This window comes from Periplaneta americana, chromosome 14, assembly GCF_040183065.1.
Source record: "Periplaneta americana isolate PAMFEO1 chromosome 14, P.americana_PAMFEO1_priV1, whole genome shotgun sequence".
NCBI lineage: Eukaryota > Metazoa > Arthropoda > Insecta > Blattodea > Blattidae > Periplaneta > Periplaneta americana.
Window position 1 is genome coordinate 112,454,310 of NC_091130.1, and position 22,094 is coordinate 112,476,403.

Here is a 22,094-nt window from a genome sequence, read left to right on the forward strand (position 1 = left end):
CGATGTAAAGTGAACAGCTGGAATCACAATGTCTTAGTCTTTCTTAGATCGCTTTTCGGTGACATTCCAAGAACTCTGAATCACATTAATAAACTGAGAATGTTTGTCTCTTCTTTTCTGTGAGAGGAGAGAATACTTCACTTTCTGATACTTGCATGTATTTTATTCTTCTTTTATCTGATAAGATATGCAACAGCCATGCATCATTCTGAAATAAGAATCCATTTTAAACTTTTCTGGGAAACTTTCTCGCATAGAGCGAAGAAATTTACGACTTTTCTAACAGCACATACGATTTCAGAATATGTATGCACACGACTTGTTCCTAACAGACTGACTCTACAAGAGTAAGAACATGACATTCTTATTTTAGATTTGAATATTGCATCTTGTATGGAGTAGAAAATAATATAACAATTGCCATCTTTAGCAGAAGGAAGTGAAATAGGGAGAGGAGTACGACAAGGATGCCCTTCATCATTTACCCTGTTCAACATCTACTTGGATTAGTGAAGAACTAATTTCAGAACATGGGGGGGGGGGAAAGATAGTAGGAGGAAGAAGAATGAAGTGCATAAGATTTGGTAATTATATGTCGTTGTTAGCAGAAGAGGAGACGATACTAAGTTATATGCTACAGGAGCTAAATGACAGCTGTGAGCAGTATGGGATGAAGATAAATGCAAACAAGACGAAGACCACGGTTGTCGCAAGAAAAATGAAGAAGGTGTATTTGCGAATTCTGAAGAAGGCAGTAGGGCAAGTGGACAGCTTCAAATACTTTACTTGGGATGTACTATAAGCAGTAACATGAGCTGCTGCCAAGAAGTTAAAAGGAGGATAGCAATGGCAAAGGAAGCTTTTAATAGAAAAAGGAGCATCTTCTGCAGACCTCTGGAGAAAGAACTAAGGAAAAGAGTAGTGAAGTGTTTTGTGAGGAGTGTAGAATTGTAAGGGGGAGAAACATGGATATTACGACGAAGTGAAGAGAAGCGAATAGAATCATTTTAAATGTGGATATGGAGAAGGATAGAGCGTGTGAAATGGACAGACACAGTAAGAAACGAAGCTGTGTTGGAAAGAGTGGGTGACGAAAGAATGATGCTGAAACTGATCAGAAGGAATTGGCTAAGTCACTGGTTGAGAAGGAACTGTCTTCTGAAGGATGCACTGGAAGGTGTAGTGAACGGGATAAGAGTTCGGGCAGAAGAAGAAATCAGATGATAGACGACATTAAGATACATTACGTTCGTAGCTCGGCCGGATCTGACTGGCGCGTCAGCGGTAGCTACAGCGCTACTCTAGCGGCAGGCGCGCCAATCTTCATCCAGTCCAAGGCCGCGGAACGGTCCGGCCGAGCTACGAACGCATTGTATATGGATCATATGCGGAGACAAAGAGGAAGGCAAAACATAGGAAAGACTAGAGAATGTTGGGTTTGCAGTGAAGAACTTGTCCTTGGACATAACACTATGAATGAATGCCATCTTTACATAAAATGGCAGTTTAAACCATAATTGAAACGAAGATACGACATCATAGAAACTATATTGATTAACGAAAGTCATTCAGGAAGAAATGTTAATCTGGAAGAGCTATACACATTTTAACGGCAAGATAGGTAAATTAAATGAAAAAGCATCCGGTCATATTACTCTGGAATAAAGACTACTTTTAAATAAATTTTCTCCTTTCGAGATTAGTTACTTTAAAGTGAAATATGAATTACAGCGAAGATACTTAACCTGGGAGAACTCGCGCGGGGTATACATGAACCCAAGTAGAAATATTTCGTCATACTTTTTAGGTTGGTTCCACTGACAGCCGCTCGTTCCTGCCAATATATTGTAAACAATACCAAGTTTCAGTCTGATTCCTATTGTGATGAGTCGACAGTGATAGTTTTTTTTTTTTAGTATGGAGTCACATTTAACCCCGCGCGAGTCCTAGTGTAACACATATTTATACCGAATATTATTGTCCAGGCTTCTTGTTATCTACTTTAATAAGTTTTCCTATGAAAATGTGTGTATGTATCTATTTAGTCACACTGCAAATGGGTAAATACCCGGTGGTAGTATAACTAATTAGCTACATTCAATAATGACAATTAATAATAAACACAATTAATAATAACTTAATAATAATACTAGCAACAATAATTAATACTAAAAATAATAATAATTATTATTATAAATAATAATAATAGTAGGCCTATAATAATATTAACAAGGAGCATCCTAAATTAAATCAAGCACGATCACTTAAAATGACATTTAAAGTAAATCTAATTTATATCTTAACCCTAAGTTCGAACTAAAACCACGAGTATATGTTCATACAGGGACATCATTTTATTTTTACTAACACTTTTAATATTAACCTGTCTATACCTTCAGAGAACCGGAAACACCGCTTGCTCCCCCCACCAAGACTGGAGTTCGATGATACTGGCGTAAAACACAAATCACTCTACTAGATATAGGAAGGAAGAAAAGTAGTTCATCCATTTACGTAAACTAGGAAATATCGCGATTTTGAGTTTGATAATTTTCATTAGGTTTTTCTTTAATCAAAGTACAGTACTGTATTAAGAATAAGTGTTTTTACTCACGAAGTGAGTTATCCATGCGAACGTATTCATTATGCAGTATATATTATACTGTCTACAGCACATAGCGTACAATATAGAGAAAGAAGTTAAATTGAAAAATAATCATAATATGAATATTTAAACATAATTTTGAAAATGCTGGCCGTTCATTTCGACACAGGCTTCAGTTCTTTTGTGCATATTATCGCACTATAGACTATTGCATCTAATTCCAATTGCCAGTTTCGTCCTTCGTACTAGTAACTCATGTTGAAATAATTCTGTACCTACTCTACGTACTGTGAATTTAATCTTCACTTCTGCCCGACCCGAAAATATAAAATTACTCAGACATGCTATCTACTGTCCGTCCAAGTGGTTATGCCGCAGGATTGTAGAAAGGGAGGAAATCACGAGACAGTTAATTACTTAACGAGGCCCTTTTATTTAAGTTAAATTAAACAGCTGTATAATATTACGTAAACTTCCAATTCCTAAGAGAAATTAATGTTTTCAGAAAAGAGCTAAGACAGCCCAGCTATTACAGAGGGGCTAGCAGAAGCAGGTGGGAGAAATCGGGATGCGACGTAGGCAAACGGACAGTACCTGTGCGAAAATGTGATTCAATATTGATAGCTCTTTCGTCACTGGAAAACGCGAACATATTTCTGGAACGTACTATACTCAGTAACTCAGTACTGCTTACTATCTGCGGTCTTGGTTCTGTGTGGAGTTGGAACTTCCTTAGTAGAAGGGGTGGGACTGAAGTACATTCAAAAACTCAGGTACAATAAAAATTGAAGTAAAAACAAAATGATATCCCAGTACATGCACAAGTACCTTTCAGCACTACACTCATTTCCCTGTCAACTCACTCACTGCACTGGAACTACGACACATTTCACTGATACTATCCTGATTTCACTAACACTTCAAAAACATTTCACTGTTCAAATACTTTGCTCTACCACTATAAACTATAAAGCTTATAAACTACAAACTTCTTACTACGTGTAATACTGGAATCGGACCGGCATCGTCAGGTGATTAACAAGCCACGCCACCCCATGCAGATGTCAGAGTTCAGTCCTGTGTCTCGTCATAATATATCAGTCGTTTGCGTCGTCTGAGCGACGTACAGTGTGCAATAACGCAGATCTAGCTGGACAAAATTAATAACTTCTCTGCATTCCAATGGATTGGTATGAAACTTTGTACAGACCTTATAAATATCACATATTTATGTGTACAAACTCTGACTACATTTGTGTGCGGGGAACTACCCCTTTATAAGGGGTGGTTTTAGACTAAAATAATAACTTCTCTTCTATCTAACAGATTTTTATGAAACAGTGTACGGAAGTTACAGATAGAATATATTTTTTGTGTACAAACTATATTACGGTCCCTTTACAGGAAATGAATTTACGTAAAATTAACTTCTGTCCTACATAACGGATTTTTATGAACCTTTTTACAGGAGTTACAAGGGGAAATTTTTCTGTTGAAACGTAATCAGAGTTTGTACACAAAACATGTGTGCCGCCTGTAAGGCATATAGATCTACAAAGTTTCATAACAATCCGCTGGAATACAGAGAAGTTATTAATTTTGTCCAGCTAGTGATTTGCGTTGTGATTCACTGTGTGTTTGTCAAGGATAGATAAAAATGTGTCCAATGTGTTTTTAACCTGATGTTCGATGTCATGTCAATAATTTTTCATACCTAACACACTCACAAGTGATTAAAAACTTCCTTATTCCATGATTGTTTTCTGCTGTTAAGCCAAATATGGAACACTTAGCGTATGCCCCATCACTGAAAAAAATAATTACTGATAAATGCGCAAGAACGCGCAAACTCTAAAACAAAGATTCAACGCTTTAAATGGTGCTGTATTAACGGTTAAAGAACTGTTGTAACCGGACGTGACCGCCTACACTAAATCTCATATAGTATTTGGAGAACTTTAAAAAATATATTTTATCCATGACCATAACGAAAAACATGCCTTTACTAAATACTTTTGCGTTTGTAAAGTAGGCTTTTATTCAACATTACTTTATTTCACTAGTGAGATAAAGACTTTACCTCACAGTTTGAACTTTATCTCACAGTTCATTAGTACTTTCCTAGTACCCGGGTACACACGTATACTTTTCCATTGAACTATTACTCAAGAAGTTAATATAATTAGTTACTAGATGTCACATACACTCAATCTCCTTCTCTTTTCTCTATCTGCTACGTCGTAATTTGTACATTACATCCATATCTAATATGCATCTTTTTAAAATTTTGTAATAATTTACCTTTTGGGATGCGAGGAGACTTGAACCTGCGAAGTTGGATTTATAGGATTTTAAAAAAACACGCGTTAGCCAACTGAGCTAAACACACACGATGATTAATTAAGTTTTAATATTCCTCTTAAGTTTACAGAAGTAAAATGTGAAATTATTTTAATCACATTAGTCCCGTGAACACTTCTAAATAATCCCTGAAACTTCAAAAAGACGAAAATACACGTTTGAAGTGAAAAAATGTGTATTAAAATTATATAATTAATTATAATTTGTTATTTATCCAACGCCTTAGATACCATTCTTTACTAATCATGGCCTCCTACATCATGACCTACCTAGTACACGTACTCATTCTAAAGTCCATGCCATGGTATGTGATTACATGAGGACTTATTTTCAACATATTTTCTTTTATAAAACATAATTTTTCGTTATGGTCATGGATAAAATTACGTATGGTACTTGTGAGCGTGATCTTTATTGCACTCGTGTAATTTAAGCACTCGGCTGACGCCTCGTGCTTAAATCTTTCCACTCGTGCAATAAAGATGCACTTACCTCACAAGTACCATAAATAACTATTTCAATTGTAATATTCAAACCCTTCTGTAAGAAGAATAATACTTTACAAACAAGTAATTTAAGTTACATTAGTAAGAACGTACCTATCTGAACAGATTCCATGTCTCATAACGCAATAAATCACTAACAAATGACTCTTTTTCTCCTATATAATGAGCCTCTCTGTCTACGGCTGAACAGGAGCGAAGAAATGTTAGGAATAACTCATTGTTCATACGCTTCTAAATATAGCTTGCCGCTAATAAAACAGTGAAAGCTATTTCTCACAACTTTTTTCAAATGCTAAAAACATGAATTCATATTCACCTATGCTTAACTTAAGTCGAAATTTTATTTTTGTCCACCTAGCCTGAGAAAAATTGCACACTGTGCGACGTGCAGAAAATCATGGGTTCGGTCCCCGTGGACTATAAAGCTATAAATTACAAACCAACAACCAAGAAACGACAAACACGTCTACTGATGATATTTAAAAACAAATTCAATTTACTGTGGGACCGAAACACGCCTAAACCCTACTCTTACTAATGAAGAAGAAGAAGAAGAAAATAAAAGTAAATTTAGCAGAAAATGTAACCCTAACTAGCAACATATCCCAACCTCAAAAATACTTATCTACATTCATCACGAGAAGGAAGAAGTTACTTCTCGTAAAATTTGAAACAACGTCTTATGAAAAATCACCCAAAAATTTACATTTCATTTTGAAACTACGATATGTTTACATGGACTTGAAAGCATCTATTACAGTCAGGAAAGAATTGTATATAAGGAACTTAAGCCATTTTTTCAGATCTGACAAATTACTTATTACTAGATATGTGCTTTCGCCAACTGCAATGTTTCAGCATTTACATCAAATAAATAAAATGCAAGTGCCTTGTCACAAGGAACAGGAAGCAGTGTTCAATACGAGAAATGTGCTTTTTCACTTTCACGAATTTTATGTGCTTGTACAACTCAGAACCTGACAATATTACATTATTAAAACAATACACGAATGAGAAGTCTGTCCGGCAGGAAAAATGGTGGACGTAGACGGGAATGGTGATTAATGTACAACTTTGTACGCAATTTACATTCAGGCCACGTTCATATTACAGTCACTGGTGGGGATGTAATGGCTGCCATTTTTCATAAAGCTCGGAAACGTTTAAAAAATGCACACAAAGTAGAGTTATGGAAGATACAAAGAGTGTCCGGAAATTAACACCACACCCAAAATGTTCATAGTTGAAACAATCCATCATTCAGTTACTGTAGTAACAAATATAAATATAGATTAGTAGTAATCTATAATGTTTGTGTGTAGACATTCTTGAAGCACTAATTGTGATTCCCTTCACTGAGCCAAGGTTTAATCCCACTAACATAACCCCCGTATGTATTCTATTCACTTTGAAATCACGGTGCAGTCCGATATTTCGTGGAATTGTTTCACACGCCTAATTAGAGTTAAAACATTCATAACAGCATTCTCATAATAAAAAAATGAATATCAGTAGAATTCGCAAGTGGTTTTTGAATATATTCCACTGCTTAAGGCTTAAGGAGAGACTCCACTGCAAATCATGAAAATTTACCAAGATATATTTATTGCCTATTTCACTTCTTTAGAACGTATATTTTCATACTCCAAATGAATTTAGTTAAATTCTGATTACGAATATGTTTAAATTTAAAAAATAATAAGGCTGTAAAGGGGGCGTGGCATTTAAACAGCTGTCAAAATTATTTTTGTATCAAAGAATTCTTTTTACAAATTTCTGGCTACAAATCTATTCTAAAGTTGGCTCCCTGAAGTTACTAGTTCATTCCATTTTCAGTAAGTTTATTTTTTCTTGATTCAACACTAACTTTTTCATGCCAAATATTACTAAATCTGAATTAAATTTTTTATTGCAAGCAGCCTATTTAGGAGGTAGCTGCATTTGTCTATGCATTTATTTTCTAGGAAATGCTGCTATATTTTTTTTTATGAATTATAGACAAAATAAGATTTTTAAAATTAAAAAAGAATTGAAAGTGGATAAATGACATCCTTCATAAAATGAATCCATAGAAATGTTTTTCTCTCTTGGGAATGTAACCGAGAAAAAGGAAGCTTAAAAACTGAGATCTTCTGCTAAAAATTTGGGTTTCAAAATATTTCTGAAAAAAAATCAAAAGCCAAAAACATTTAGAATTTCAAAATTTTGCATTTTGTTAATCTTTACATGGTAAACATGCTCCCAAAATTTGGCCGAAAAAATGATTAGGGAAAAAGTTTTTATTTTTAACGGAGTGTCCCCTTAATTGAGGTCGTTATGACTTATTTTATATAACAATTGGAATATTACTTATGTTCACAATATTAAAAATAATAAAAAGTATGTTTCAGGAAAATGAAATTCCTACAAACATTAGTGATTTTCTAACACATTTTGCATATGATACCAAATATACCTAATCTTTCATCAATGTCGGTTTACAAGCAAAATACATGAAGGAAAAAATATTACGTCTGAGAAAATGTTGTTTAAAATATCTTGGCAGAACTGAATCTTGAAAATATTATTTCAGTAAGTTGTTTATTTTTATGTGTATTTCATTTTTAGTAGTAAATTCATACACATACATTATGCACTTTTTATACACCTTTATCTCAGAAACAATATTTTTTAATTAATGTGTTTTGCTTGTAAACCTACGATTTATAGCTATGTTTAGGAAGTGTTTATAAAATTTGGTAATCCTACTTAATATGTGAGCCCTTTTTTAATTGTCTAAAGCCACATTAACGCGTCGATGTAACTGACATTTATTTTAGCGAGATGAAGTCTAGTATTTCCCATTATATTACCTGGTATTCGCGTTACGGTTGAGAAAACATACGCAAAAATCCCGATTCGCAGCGACGTTGATCAATGTTTCTATGGGTCACAGATACATTGGTCTCTGACATTAGGGTCACGTTTTTTCGCTCAAAGTTGTATTTCGGTCACTGGATATTGGTCAGAATTTTTATGTCACTCATCACATTTGGGTCACGATTTTTGGCTCACTGAAATCGGTAACTCAGTTCTTCGGTCAGAATGAAAGAAGACAAAATTTCTTTACTGCATTTTTTATAACAGGGCCGGGCATGAGAGCGGCTCCATATAGTCGGCCAGAGCTACTCTCGCTCCGCAAGGCAAGCCAGAGCAGAACGCTCACGCAGTGGCGGACTCGCATTACAGCTACCTTCCTTGCATTAATATAACAAGAGCCACGGTTGTTCTAGTCATTCAGTCTGTCAGTACATAACAGTTTATAAGGATATTACATCAATCCATTGTACAGTACAGAATTTATAACACTCTTATTAATTTAATGAAATAAACTTCGCTCTATGCACACACACAAATCATTAGGCTTATTTACATAACCCATACGCACATACTGCAACCTCCTCACCACGGTTCTACGAAACAGGCGTATGGCTTCCACTTCCCCTACTTGCTGTGGACAGAGTTCATCTGCCAATGTAATTAAACATCGCTTGATGAATTCACCTTCGTTGAATGTTTTCAATTCCTTTGCAATTTCATGGCAAATTTTTGTAGCTTATTCTCATAGCCGATTCACTAAGTGCATTATTGTCATCCTGTTAATACATAATACATGATATGATATATGATATGACATGACATGACATGATAGCCTATATCATGAACTGTAATATACTATACTGTGATATATCATAATACTTGTATAGTTTAAAATTATACATTACTAAATGTATAATAACTTATAATGCAATATAAATATCAAATATATATTCTAACATAATGTACCTGAGGAACATTTTCTTTAAGTTGTATTAATTTATGGCGTTCATTACCAACATATTTGTCATATTCAGTAGCATGTTGTAAAAAATAATGCCGTTGGATATTTAACCTCTTAATCAGTTGGAGTGTTTTATGACAAGTTAAACACTTTGCTAATCCACTGCTCTCTACCAAAAAGAACTCCTCCTCCCACGATACATTAAACGCATTGGGAGTAGCGGGCCGCTTTAGTGTATGAGCGGAAGTTCCGTCTTCAAAGTTCGCCTTCATACTGCAGAGTCACCACTGCACCGACACTGAATGACGTACAGTATGCATACGTCACAGCGCTCGCAAGACCCGCTCTTTAAAGCACACAGCGCTCATTTCTCAGAATCACGCAATGTGTCCAGCCCTGTCTTAGGACTTAGGTAAATATCCCCCTGTTCGCCATCTTCATACTCTTCATATCTTTGCACACAGTTAGTAGTCGCTCCTGGTTGTGAATATACTTCTTGTTCAGGAATAGTCTCACATTCCCCTGTCCTTCAAGGAACCTTGTAATACCTTGTTCATTGTCATGTTGTTCTGCTTTGAGTTTATCTATAAATTTTCAGAGTGAATGTTGAAATGTAGAAACTGCTTTCTGAAACATATTGTGCCAGCCTTCGACAGCATTGTTGGACTGAATAATTTTTGCCATTATCACTATAGTAATTTAGTTATAAATCAGGATTTTGTGAAAGTAGTGGCGGAATGAAAATGAAAGTGATTCTAAACCGAATACGAACGATGTACAGTACCGTAGTGTCAAAAAAAAAAAAAAAAAAAAAAACCGGACCAACCCTTGTAGCTGATTTCAGAGCCTTGATCACTCCAGACCACGATAGACTGGTAACTAAGACTTTCGTGGTTCGAATCCTGCCTGGGAAGGAAACTTTTTTTTGTTCCTTATTCAAATTTATTCCCAGTACTTTTCGATTGCAGCGATATTTTACAATTTTATTTTACTACTTAATTAACTTATTATTCCCGGAACATGAATTTTACCAGAAATTTGTTTGCGAGCTTGATATTCACATATTTATACATTTTTCCTATTTCTGCCGATTCTTCAGCTGTCATTTTCAAGGATCTTTTCGGTGTCTCCATCTTTGTTTTTCCTTGTGATTCCAGTCCATTGCTTCCAGCCTTTCCTGGAGTTGTGCCTCACCAGTGTCAAAATTTGTTCCGTACTCCGATTTTCTTTTGTAATTTTTTTTTTAATTCTTTGTTTGCAATTGCATCAGAATAGCCGTGAGTTCACCCATACGTGCTATATGCCCTGCCCAACTTCAACGTCTGGATTTAATGTTCCTAATTAGGCTATGTTAGATGAAGAATACAATGCGAGCAGTTCTGCGTTGTGTAACTTTCTCCATTCTCCTGCAACTTCATTCCTCTTACCTCCAAATATTTTCCTATGCACCTTATTCTCAAACACCTCTTTCCGCCAACTGAGGACGCGTCATGCCGTGGTGATAGGGACAATACATAGCGCACGTAGTTGGGTCATTTCCAGAATTTGTATAACAAATGATTCTTACCCTTCCCATTATTGCATTTATAACGATGGAGTTATAAATTCCTAACAGTGAGTAGTTTCAATACTAATGTAGTAAACGTCACAAGAACTATTTCCTTCATGTGAAATACTTCACGAGAATAAAATAAAATTCTCATAGTGACAGCTAAAATGCCGTGTTCCATACTACTTAAGTTTTTAAAATGGAGCATGATTATGTCCAGATATAGGTTTGTTTAATAATGTAATTGAGAAAAAAATTAAAGGAACATTTGATATTATCAAAACTTCTTCATTTATGTCTGATTTTATATTTCCTTAAACATGATTACATAATTACTCTAGTCCAGTACGTCAGTCAGATCTGTTACACCATTCTGTTCCTATGGATACACAGTTGAAAAAGAAATCCCACTGATGTCAGCACAAGCCAAGATGATGCACAAAGACCCATTTTGATTGTACTACTATGTTCACTCATTTTTATTTGGCTAGTTTGTGCGTCATACTCTTGCTTTATGTTTTAGTCTAAGCGTGCATATTTACTCTGTCAGATCTGTTTGTGTTGTGTTTTCCACGAATAACAACATATAAAGTCAAGATCAAGAGGACATAATAGTACACGTGTCCAGTAGTTAAATTGCTATTTTGAAGATTTTTAAGCAAAAAAAATTTAGGTTAGCACATACTTGTTTGCTTTGTCAAGTCTGTTACCTGTCAGATCTGTTACTCCATATCATGTCTGTTATATCATTCACAGTGGCGTGCGGTGCTATTTCTCGATGGGGAACAGGTCAGAAACAACACTAATAATAATAATAATAATAATAATAATAATAATAATAATAATAATAATAATAATAATAATATGTATGATTTAGCAACATTACCAATTCCTTTTTTTTTTACTTCATTTACAACTTAAAAAAAGAATATGTTAATGTAAAACATATTAATGATATTATATTATTGTTATTATTATTATTATTATTATTATTATTATTATTATTATTAGGCCTAAATATATGTAATACAGTTAACTAAAAATAAATAAACCTCAATTAAACCTGCAATTTACCGCTTCACGAGCACCCAGTTAACCATTTCACAGAATTATAGTAACTACTTTGAAAATGTCTTGTATGAGATTTTGTTTTAGTTTTAAGTTATGTAAGGAGAGGAGTAGGTTTGCAATTCAAAATAACCGCGCTTTTGTCAGCAACATTGATCGAATTAAACGCTCTCGACTTCAGCTGATCGATAACACAACACTCGCTGTCTTGGTTCGCATCAGAGCGCTCGCGCTCGGCCTCGAAGTTGGAACAGGCAGCAGTCACCTGTTCCAGTGTCATTATTTCGAGAGATTTAACTCAGGCCGTGAACACTTAAATCGTACGGATTTTTTTAGAACTAATGTATAATTTCACACACAATTTTATGTCACACGAAAAACTCTTCGAAATTAATTGTTTTCCGAATTATCACTATATAAATAAACTAGCTTGATGAAGAGTTATATTCCACATTTCCCAATACTAAGCGAGGGAAGAGGCAACTCTACAGCTTCCAGCGATACTCGGGTAAGTTCGTGTCCGTTCGAGCCTGCTTCGGAGGAAACATTGCTTGAGACTCCCACTCACATCATCACGCCCAGCAGACGAGAAGGGCTCGAGTCGTTTTCATTTAACTGCAATAAGCCTGCTAACGATAGCTGCTCTCGCTTTTCGAAAACTGCAAGTAGGCCTATCCTTTAGAGTGAAGTATATCTCACAATCTCAGTTAAGGGGGCAGGGAGGAAGGGAACAGCCTGTTCCCTCTGTTCCATGGAGGAATCGCTACTGATCATTCAAAACAGTGCTGTAAAGCAAGGTGAGTGTACAGTGGTTGATTACTATGGCAAAGACATTGCACTATATTAATACAGAGTCATCATTTTATTTTTACTAACATTTCTAATATTAACCTGGCTATACCTTTTCTACCACCTTCCACGACTAGAGTTCGATGATACTGGCGTAAAATACAAACAAATCACTTTACTAGGTATAGGAGGGAAGAAAATTAATTCATCCATTTACGTAAACTAGAAATATCGCGATTTTGAGTTTGATAATTTTCATTAGGTTTTTGTTTAATCAAAATACAGTACTGTATTAACAATAAGTGTTTTTACTCTCGAACTGAGCTATCCATTCGGACATATTCATTATGCAGTGTATATTGTACTGTCTACAGCACATTAGCGTACAATTTAGAGAATGAAGTTAAATTGAAAAATAATCATAATGTGGATATTTAAACACATTTTTGAAAATGGTGGCCATTCATTTCGATACAAGCTTCAGTTCTTTTGTGCATATTATCGCACTATAGACTATTGTACCTAATTCCTATTACCAGTTTCGTCCTTCGTACTAGTAACTCATGTGGAAATAATTCTGTAACTAATCTATAAAAGATTACCTGACGTACTGTGAATTTAATCTTCACTTCTGCCCGATCCGAAAAGGTAAAATTACTTAGATATGCTATCTACTTTCCATCCAAGTAGTTACGTCGCAGGGTCGTAGAAAGGAAGGAGGTCCTTTTATTTAAATTATTTTAAACAGTTGTATAATATTACGTAGACGCCAATTCCTAACAGAAATTAATGTTTTCAGAAAAGAGCTAAGACAGCCCAGCCATTAGCCTTTACAGAGGGGCCAGCAGAAGTAGGTGGGGAAAATCGGGATGCGACGTAGGCAAACGGAAGACAGTACCTGTACGAAAACATGATTCAATACTGAAAACTCTTTCGTCACTGAAAAACGTGAATATATTTATGGAACGTACTATACTCACTAACTCACTACTGTTTAGTATCATCGTAAGGCACTTTGGCTGCATACGCGGCCTTGGTTCTGTGTGGAGGGCGATTGGAAGTTTACTAGTAGAAGGGGTGGGAGTGAAGTACATTCAAAAACTCAGATGCAATAAAAATTGAAGTAAAAATAAAATGATGTCCCTGTATATGCAGAATATGTACTAAATAGTACTTTAATTTTGACGTTCTCAATCATCCACTTGTTATACAAATTTTGCAAATGACCCAGTTATATTCAGCAGAGTAAAGGCATGTAGGCCTACCTGTTGATAGTGATTGCACCCACATTTCGCTCTATGTAAATATATGCAGCATAGTGAAGCTATACATCTGTCGATTTTTCGTAATATCTCTCCTTAATTGTTTACCAGTCAGTAATAATTATTATGTCGCCTCAATGACAAACATAATTTTTATCTTCGATATTTAAAGCGAGGTATAGGGTACTTGAGGCCTCCAGATGAGTATCTCTTTGTTTCAGCGCTTCCAAAAGAAGGTCCAGAAATTACTGGTGAAGAACGGATCTACCAGGTCGGCGATGTCATCAGCCTCAACTGCACGTCAGGAAAGTCATTTCCAGCAGCAAGACTTAAGTGGTACATCAATGGCAGACCGGTAAGATATCATTATTTTCATTCTTATTGTAGGCTATATTAAAAATAATATTGTACGTGCCGTAAATCTATAACAAGGAGTACAATACTTGGGATTTTATCGCCATCCATCGCCAACTTCCGGTTTGTAGCTCCCTGCAAACTTTGGATCTAAAGACTAGCATTGTGAGTTGGTACCAACGTTCCGTAACTTAAGAATTTACTTTTTTATTCACTATAAAGATCACGACGACAGAGAACATCACGGATCAAGGATTTGTTTACGAGTATAGCTTCAGAATGTCGGGAGTTGACTGTATTCCACGAACACGCAGCGACGACGTGTTTGTTTATATCCTTATCCGTTGCATTACCTGTGTTCGGCGTACTATATACCCAATGTGTCTTTAACTTCAGTCTTTAGGTAGCTGGAATACGGAGCCTATTTATCAGCATATCACTCCAGTCAGTCGGAATTCGGTCGTCCCTGGGTGCAAGTATCTGTTCTCAACGCCCTGTGTGATCGTGTATATTCAAGGCGTATTTTCTTTGTTTCGAAAAGCGGTACATGCATTAAAACCATGCATTGTGTTGAAGAGGGTGAATGAGAATTTATGTAAAGCGTTTCAATCACAGATGCATTAATTTTTAAACAGTTGAAGCTTCATTAAATAAGTTAATTTGTTAACATTTTATGTGTTATTTTAAAGTAAAGTCGACGGCAATTGTTGTATTTTGGGTGGGTTTCGATATTTCTTTTTTACGCCAATATACAGTACAATATAAACGTTTTTACTCTAGAAAAACAGAAATAGTAACTGCGCATTCGCTTGAATGTAGTCATATTAGACCAATTAAATTTTTATTCAGATCTTCTCATATCCGAAATGAGGTCAGTGTAAAGAAAAAATTAACACCATTGCTTATCGTTGTTTGTTGTTTAGTCAACTGTTCGAAAACAGGTTTGAACCTCACAAGTGACACCAATAAGGCATCACTCATGAGGCACTTAAGCCAGGAGATAATGGTGTGGAGTGGCCAGTTTCTTTCACCCTACTCCTGAAGGAAATACTGCAAATGCTTCTTTCAGCTAAACATCCATTTCAGATCCATGAAAATAAAGCAAATGCTTCTTCAGACGAAGAAGACATGTCACGAGACGAAGAGCCATGGATGCCATTCTCCGACCTCTTTTCAAACAATCATAGATATTAACTGTCATAAATATATACGATCTAGTCCTTTACACTCGATAAAATACAGACAATTACTCATTAATAGCCAATATACATGGTCATGAAATTACAAATAGTGAACAAATTAATATTCCATACTGTAGATTATATAAAACTAGTACAAATTTTTCTGTCATGGGGATGAAATTATATAATAAGCTCCCAGTCAATATTATAAGTTACCAACCAATAGTTCAAAGCTAAATTTTATAATTGGCTTTTAATTAATCCTTTCTACTCTGTAGATGAGTTTCTTAACACAAATTCATAGGAAATTGTTTTTTAATAAATAAAGTTATTTAGATTAGTTACATTACATAAGAGTGAAGTGTTTTAATTAATTTTAGAGTTTCAAAATGTTTTGTGTTTTCATTCTAATTACTGTTTTCAATTATATGTGTATTTTCAAATGTATGTTTTTTTGGTGACGAAGCCTATCACTGTATGTTTAATGGCTTAATAAATTGAATTGAATTGAATTGAATTGAATAAATTTTGTGTAACATATCTCTATTATTGCCTTCTATCACACTACAGATAGTCCCTAGTATAACATATACGAAAGTGTCTGTTGATAGGACCTATTAATATGGTATGTGAACTTCTTATTTAACTTCTTACAAAAAGCAGAGAAACTACAGTCTTAAGGGTGGTTCACAATAAACAGGGAATGGAAACGACAACGAGAACGAGAACGGAAATAATGTTAAATACCTTTATTTTAACAATTTTTCCGTTCTCCTCTTGTCGTTTCCGTTGCCGGTTCATTGTGAACCAGGCTTTAGTGTCAAGCCTGTAAGAGGGAATGAAAATAATAATACAAGGGAGGTAACAATGAAGAAAGATTGTTATACTAAGAGTCTACGATTAGACTTATAAAACAATTGCATTGATTTAGAAAAAGAAAATACATTTCAATTGTCATACCTTAAAGCAGTTCAATGAACTTGTAAACATTTATATGGTTAGGTACTTTTTTTCCTTGTGGCAGCTCACGAATATTGAGGAGATTTCTAAATTATTAACACTTTCTGAATCAAGAAAATAACAAATAATTTTGGCGAATCACATCGGGCAAATACCTCACTGTACATCTACTTCTTTGCTGAAATTCGCACGGCAGATAAAATAAATTACTCTAGTCATGAAATTCACACTCTTAGTGCAGCTAGTCTACGTGATACAGTCATTAAGTTCTAATACTGAGCGCATAGTGGCGTTGTGGTGCACTATAGCGCATAGGTGGCGCCATGGTATGATACCTTGTCAGTTAGTCTCTCGACCCAACAAGAGACAGTTGAGTGCATGCACTGTAAGCAAAACTACGGTCTTTGTTGTGACGGTGATTTGAATGCGCACGTCGGAACAGTTTGAGCAAAGGGGAAACATCAAGTTCTGCCAGAAATTAGGCAAAACTGCTGCCGAAGAGTTTCAAATGATGCAGCAAGTTTACGGTGAGGACGCAGTGAGTCGCAGTGTTGTGTTTAGGTGGCACCGACGTTTTTTGCAAGGAAGAGACAGTTTGGGAGATGATGTGCGTACTAGTCGGCCACAAACAATTCGAACTGAACGCAAGATCCAAGAAGTTGCAACGTTGGTGCGTGCTAACCGCTCCCAATCGGTAGACGATATCGCAGCAACAGTAGGGGTCAGCCATGGTACTTGCTACAAAATTCTGTCTGATGACCTGAACATGTCTCGTGTTACCCAGCACAATGTGCCACGAATCCTGTCGCAAGACCAACGTGATGATCGCACGACGATTTGTGGTGACCTCATCAGTAGTGCTGACAATGATCCGACGCTTCTCAACCGGATAATAACTGGAGACGAAACTTGGTGTTTCCTTTACGATCCGCAACTGAAACGACACTCCACCACCTGGAAAACGCCGTTATCATCACGACAGAAAAAACCGCGACAAGACAGGTCAAAAGGCAAGGCTATGCTTGAACTGTTTTTTGATTCAAATGGAATTGTTCACATGGAATTCATCCCAGAAGGTGCATTCTTCCGAAGAGGTCATGACTGCCACAAGAGAAGCCAAACGGGACCTTCCTGCCAACATCTTTCAACGGTGCTTCCAGCAGCTATACCAACGTTGGCAAACGTGCATAACGGCCAACGGAGACTATTTTGAGGGAGGCTGTGGTTCTGTTTAAATGTACGCAGTGTTATGCGGCATCTTGTGATACATCCAGATTCTTGTGGGAGCCTATCCTCCAGGCGTCAAGTCTTAGAACTTAATGACTGTACCACGTATATTTCTCGTACACAGCACGTATCTGGCATACTGTTTCTTGCTAGCATTACCGAGTTGCTTAAATACAGTTTATTACCTGTTAATCCAACCACGATTACAGTAATTGTCTTTATGATATAACAATTTAGATATGTTTTTAAAAGATCATCACTCTATTTCCAATTTTAGATATTTTCTTAGTCTGGCTTGCATTTCAAAAATCGTAAAATTTGACGTGATGTGAAACAGGAGTTACATAAAACGTTACCTTATAGTTGGTGATTTAACGACGCTGTATCAACTACAGATGCCTGAAACTAGCAAGCTATCTCGTTCGCGGAGGCGCATAGAGCACATCTCCCCTACCACTGTCCGCATAATGCTGTGCACTGTGGACTAGAACGGTACAGCTCAGTTCTAATAAGTTGAGAAGACTGTATTCTGTGTCTATGTGTGGCTGTCGTTTGTGATGGAAGTATTTCTTCTATTATGATGAGTAGTACATTATCGGGCAAAGTTCTCCATAGTAATCTATAATTTGGGCACATATAAGTAGAATAATGATGGAACATTTAGGTCAGTCATATATTATACTAATGAATATACCTTTGTAATTAGAAAATAAATAATTAACACCAATAACATTAAACGAATTATGTATTACAACATTGCTCAATATATTACAGGGAGGATGCAACTTGAATACATTGCCAGGAAGTCAACTTTTCAGATAATATGACTATACATGGGTATCGGAGCGTAGATGGGCCCCCTTCTTTAGCTGTACTACCTTCCCTCTCCAAGCAGCTTCCTAGCTTGAGTTATTTGTACTTGGTTGTTTAGCGTCGATGGGGTTGCTGATAGGGAGAGGGTTTTGGTGAGATGAGGGCGAGGATTCGCCATGGATTACCTGAAATTCTCCTCACAGTTGGGGAAAACCTCGGAAGAAAACCAACCAGGTGATCAGCTCAAGCGCGAATCGAACCCACACCCGAGTGCAACTTCGGATCGGCAAACTTATTCCGACTGAGTTATGCCAGTGGTTATAGACCGTTACTGTCCACAGTTAAAATTAGGGGTTGAGAAAATAGAGCTCTGCATTCCAATACAAACGACTGACCGAGAGTCATGATATACGAGCGGTCGGTTGCTTCGTATTATGAGTAGTAAGCTGGGTGCCGCGTGTCCAGACTCCGCAGAATGCAAAACACTCGATGAAGTACAGTAGAAACCCGATATAGCGGGGTACGAAAAACCGCGGATTCTGATATAACGCAGTGAAGAATAGGCTATGTTTTCCCAGAGAACAATACCATTATTAATTTATTAGTAACATTCTGAGTTGTTAGAGATTCAATATACTCGTTCATTACTTTCCATAGAACGATTCTATGTTCTACAATTTATCACTAAATCTATCTCGAGTTGAGAGGAAGTCCCATGCAATTCCACATTTCTCCATGTTTTGTTTCTGAATAGTTTTGTGAAGTGCAGGGATTAAAACCAGTTAAGTACCAAATAAAGAGTTAACTCTGCAGTAGCTAATTTTGGTCATTCTTTCAGGAAATTCAATTCACATATAGATTCTTGTTTTTAGGCTCCCGTATCTAGTCACTAGCAACCTTACATTCGCGTAGTATTGAGTCTTGAGTTCAGTGCACATGTGATGTCCCAGAAAAGAAAGCTTTTTCAGTAAGACAAAAACACAAAATAATTGACTGTGTGAAGAACGGAATATGAAAGGCAAATTTATCTCGTGGGGACTGATCCCGAAAGGAACAATTAGAAGATGGACGAAACAAGAACTTAAATTCAGAATTTGAATTTCAATTCATTTTATGCGTATTCCAATAAGTCATATAACGATAATACGAAATGTGAAGTCTTGATTGTTCAGTCTTTGACTTATTTATTGTACCAAGATATCAAAAAGTTATTTCAGTAATATATATTAGTGAACGTTTTCGCTATTATTATGGGCATCATCGGACTAATAAGTCCATCCATGTTAAACATATTGCAATAAACAAATTTAAAAGTTTAAAACAAGCTTGAATTAACAATACATGATCAAAAATATGCAAAATCAAAATATGCATACTTTTTACAAAAAGTCTACAAAGGACAAAAAATATCTGCAAAGAATTCTGTAAATAATATCTGGAAAAACAAGTGACGAAAAATATAACTAAAATCATGAAATTAATGTAATAAACATGGACGGAAAATCACAGTATGGAATGAAATTGAATAGTGTATAACATACTATAAATTAGAATTAGTTAACAATGATTGTGTGTGATTACACAATTAGTGATGTATGTAATATCAGACTGAAAACTTAAATTGTCGACTACCGACGTTGATCTACCGTGCGTATTATCCAGTTGTTCCCTACTTATGAAGACGATGATGATGATGATGATGATGATGATGATGATGATAATAATGGTAATACGTAAATAAATAACACATGTAACCGTACTTTGCATACGAAGTTACGACAGTCTCTAGCTTTTCTGAGTTATTCTCAGGGTGCAAAGAGGATGGTTTTGTAGAAAAATTACTATTCATGCTAGTGGTTAGGTCTTAATACTTCAGAATACACCACATTTTTGGTATAATAACCATCATGTTTGGCAATGTCCCTGTTGTGATGATGTAATCATTTGTAATTTCGCATCTTTTGCTGCTTTCATTCATTTGACATGAATTCTTCGAGTTCATTATTTGTACTCGGCTCAGGGAAGGAAATAAAAAAATTATACCAGCATCACCGCCGTCTGGATCTCTTCGCCTAGCGTCTCGTTGTTAACTGCCTGCTCTATGCTATAATTTAACATGGAACCCGCCGTACCACGGCCGACTTGATGCTCGCTTTGCTTCTTCCTTACCGGCCTTGACAATTCATGTTGATCCCTCTGTTAAAGCTGTAATCGAGAAAATGTGAAATTTCCGCCAGATGGCATTAGCTGCCAAGGTTCGCTGAGGAATGTGTGTATGGTTTCTTGTGCGATTATACTAAAATATTGTGCTTATTTCTACTGGTAAGTGAGTTTATTGTGATGTGATTCAAAATGACGAATTGTTGTGTACCATTTTGTACTTCGAATAGAAAAAAGAGTGGAGGAACAATATCATTCCACGAATTTCCGAGTGATAGAGAAAGATGCGAAAAATGGCTTAAAGTGATTTCACGCCAAGACTTCGTCCCAAACACAACTCTCCATCTTCAGTCGTTTGTAATTTACATTTCAAGGAACAAGATTATTCTAATTATGGAAAATTTAGACGATTAAAACCAAATGCTGTGCCAACAATATTCCATCATTATCCTAGGTATAAAGTGACAAATATCAAAAGACCAAGACGAACGATTACTAAAACTGATCTCCACCAAAGAAACGCAAATCTTTTAGTGATATTGGTTTTTCACTATTTGAACAAGATGTCCATGTGTAATTGCTGCTATCAGAACATTGAAAGAAAATGGAAGCTCACACCCTGAAGCCCACAAATTCAAAGATTCTGATGCGACATTGACTTTTATGGAAAATATCAACAAGTGGTTCGCAATGCATGATATTAGCAATACACATTATCATGTGGAAAGTAGAAATCATGATAAGCAATGTTCTTCTCTTTGGGTGATTATCGTCTAGGCTGGCTAGAAAATTATTTCCTTTCTTATCTCCATACAACGAAGTGTGCAAGTCGCACACGCCAAAAAGATTTCCTAACTAACGAGACATATGAAGCTATCACGTTGACAACAAAATCAACTGTTCTCTGCATTAAATATCTTTTAGAAAATGGGTACCATTATGTTCTTACTAGAGCATTTTCAAGTGATCCTGTTGAGTCGCTCTTTAGTACATTGCGCCGTATGTCCGGATCAAATGACATGTTGGATGCAAGGGCAGTGAACTTCAGTTTACAAAAGATATTGAAAACGGGTATTTTGTGCATGTCAAACTTTAGCAGTGTAGAGAACCATGCATCTGACATCACAGATGGACGACCTATTCAAGAACTAGATATGCCAGAAACCACTGCTGCACCATATAGTATTCCTGAGTCAGTTTTAGACATCCTGCAACAGCTACTAAACCAATCAGGTAAGCTATAGGCATATTCAATGACAGTCATTTCATTTACTAGTAATTATTACAGTGTTTCATTAATATTTTCTGTGGTTTTTATTATTTATTATTGCAATTTTTTTGTAAACCAGGAATGGATTTTTTTTACAGACATACCATTATCAACAATGAAAACAGCAAGTTTGACATACATTGGTGGCTATATAGTACGAATAGTGGAA

At 35.9% G+C, this 22,094-nt stretch overlaps 1 protein-coding gene across 1 annotated transcript in view; it reads left to right on the top strand.

Annotated features, from left to right (window-relative positions):
* LOC138713678 (uncharacterized) overlaps positions 1-22,094 on the top strand; it is a 344,968-nt gene that overhangs the window by 241,625 nt on the left and 81,249 nt on the right. The window contains exon 5 of the mRNA XM_069845950.1: positions 14,182-14,315. Within this exon, the coding sequence (XP_069702051.1) occupies positions 14,182-14,315 (134 nt within the window). The remainder of the gene's footprint in view (positions 1-14,181; positions 14,316-22,094) is intronic.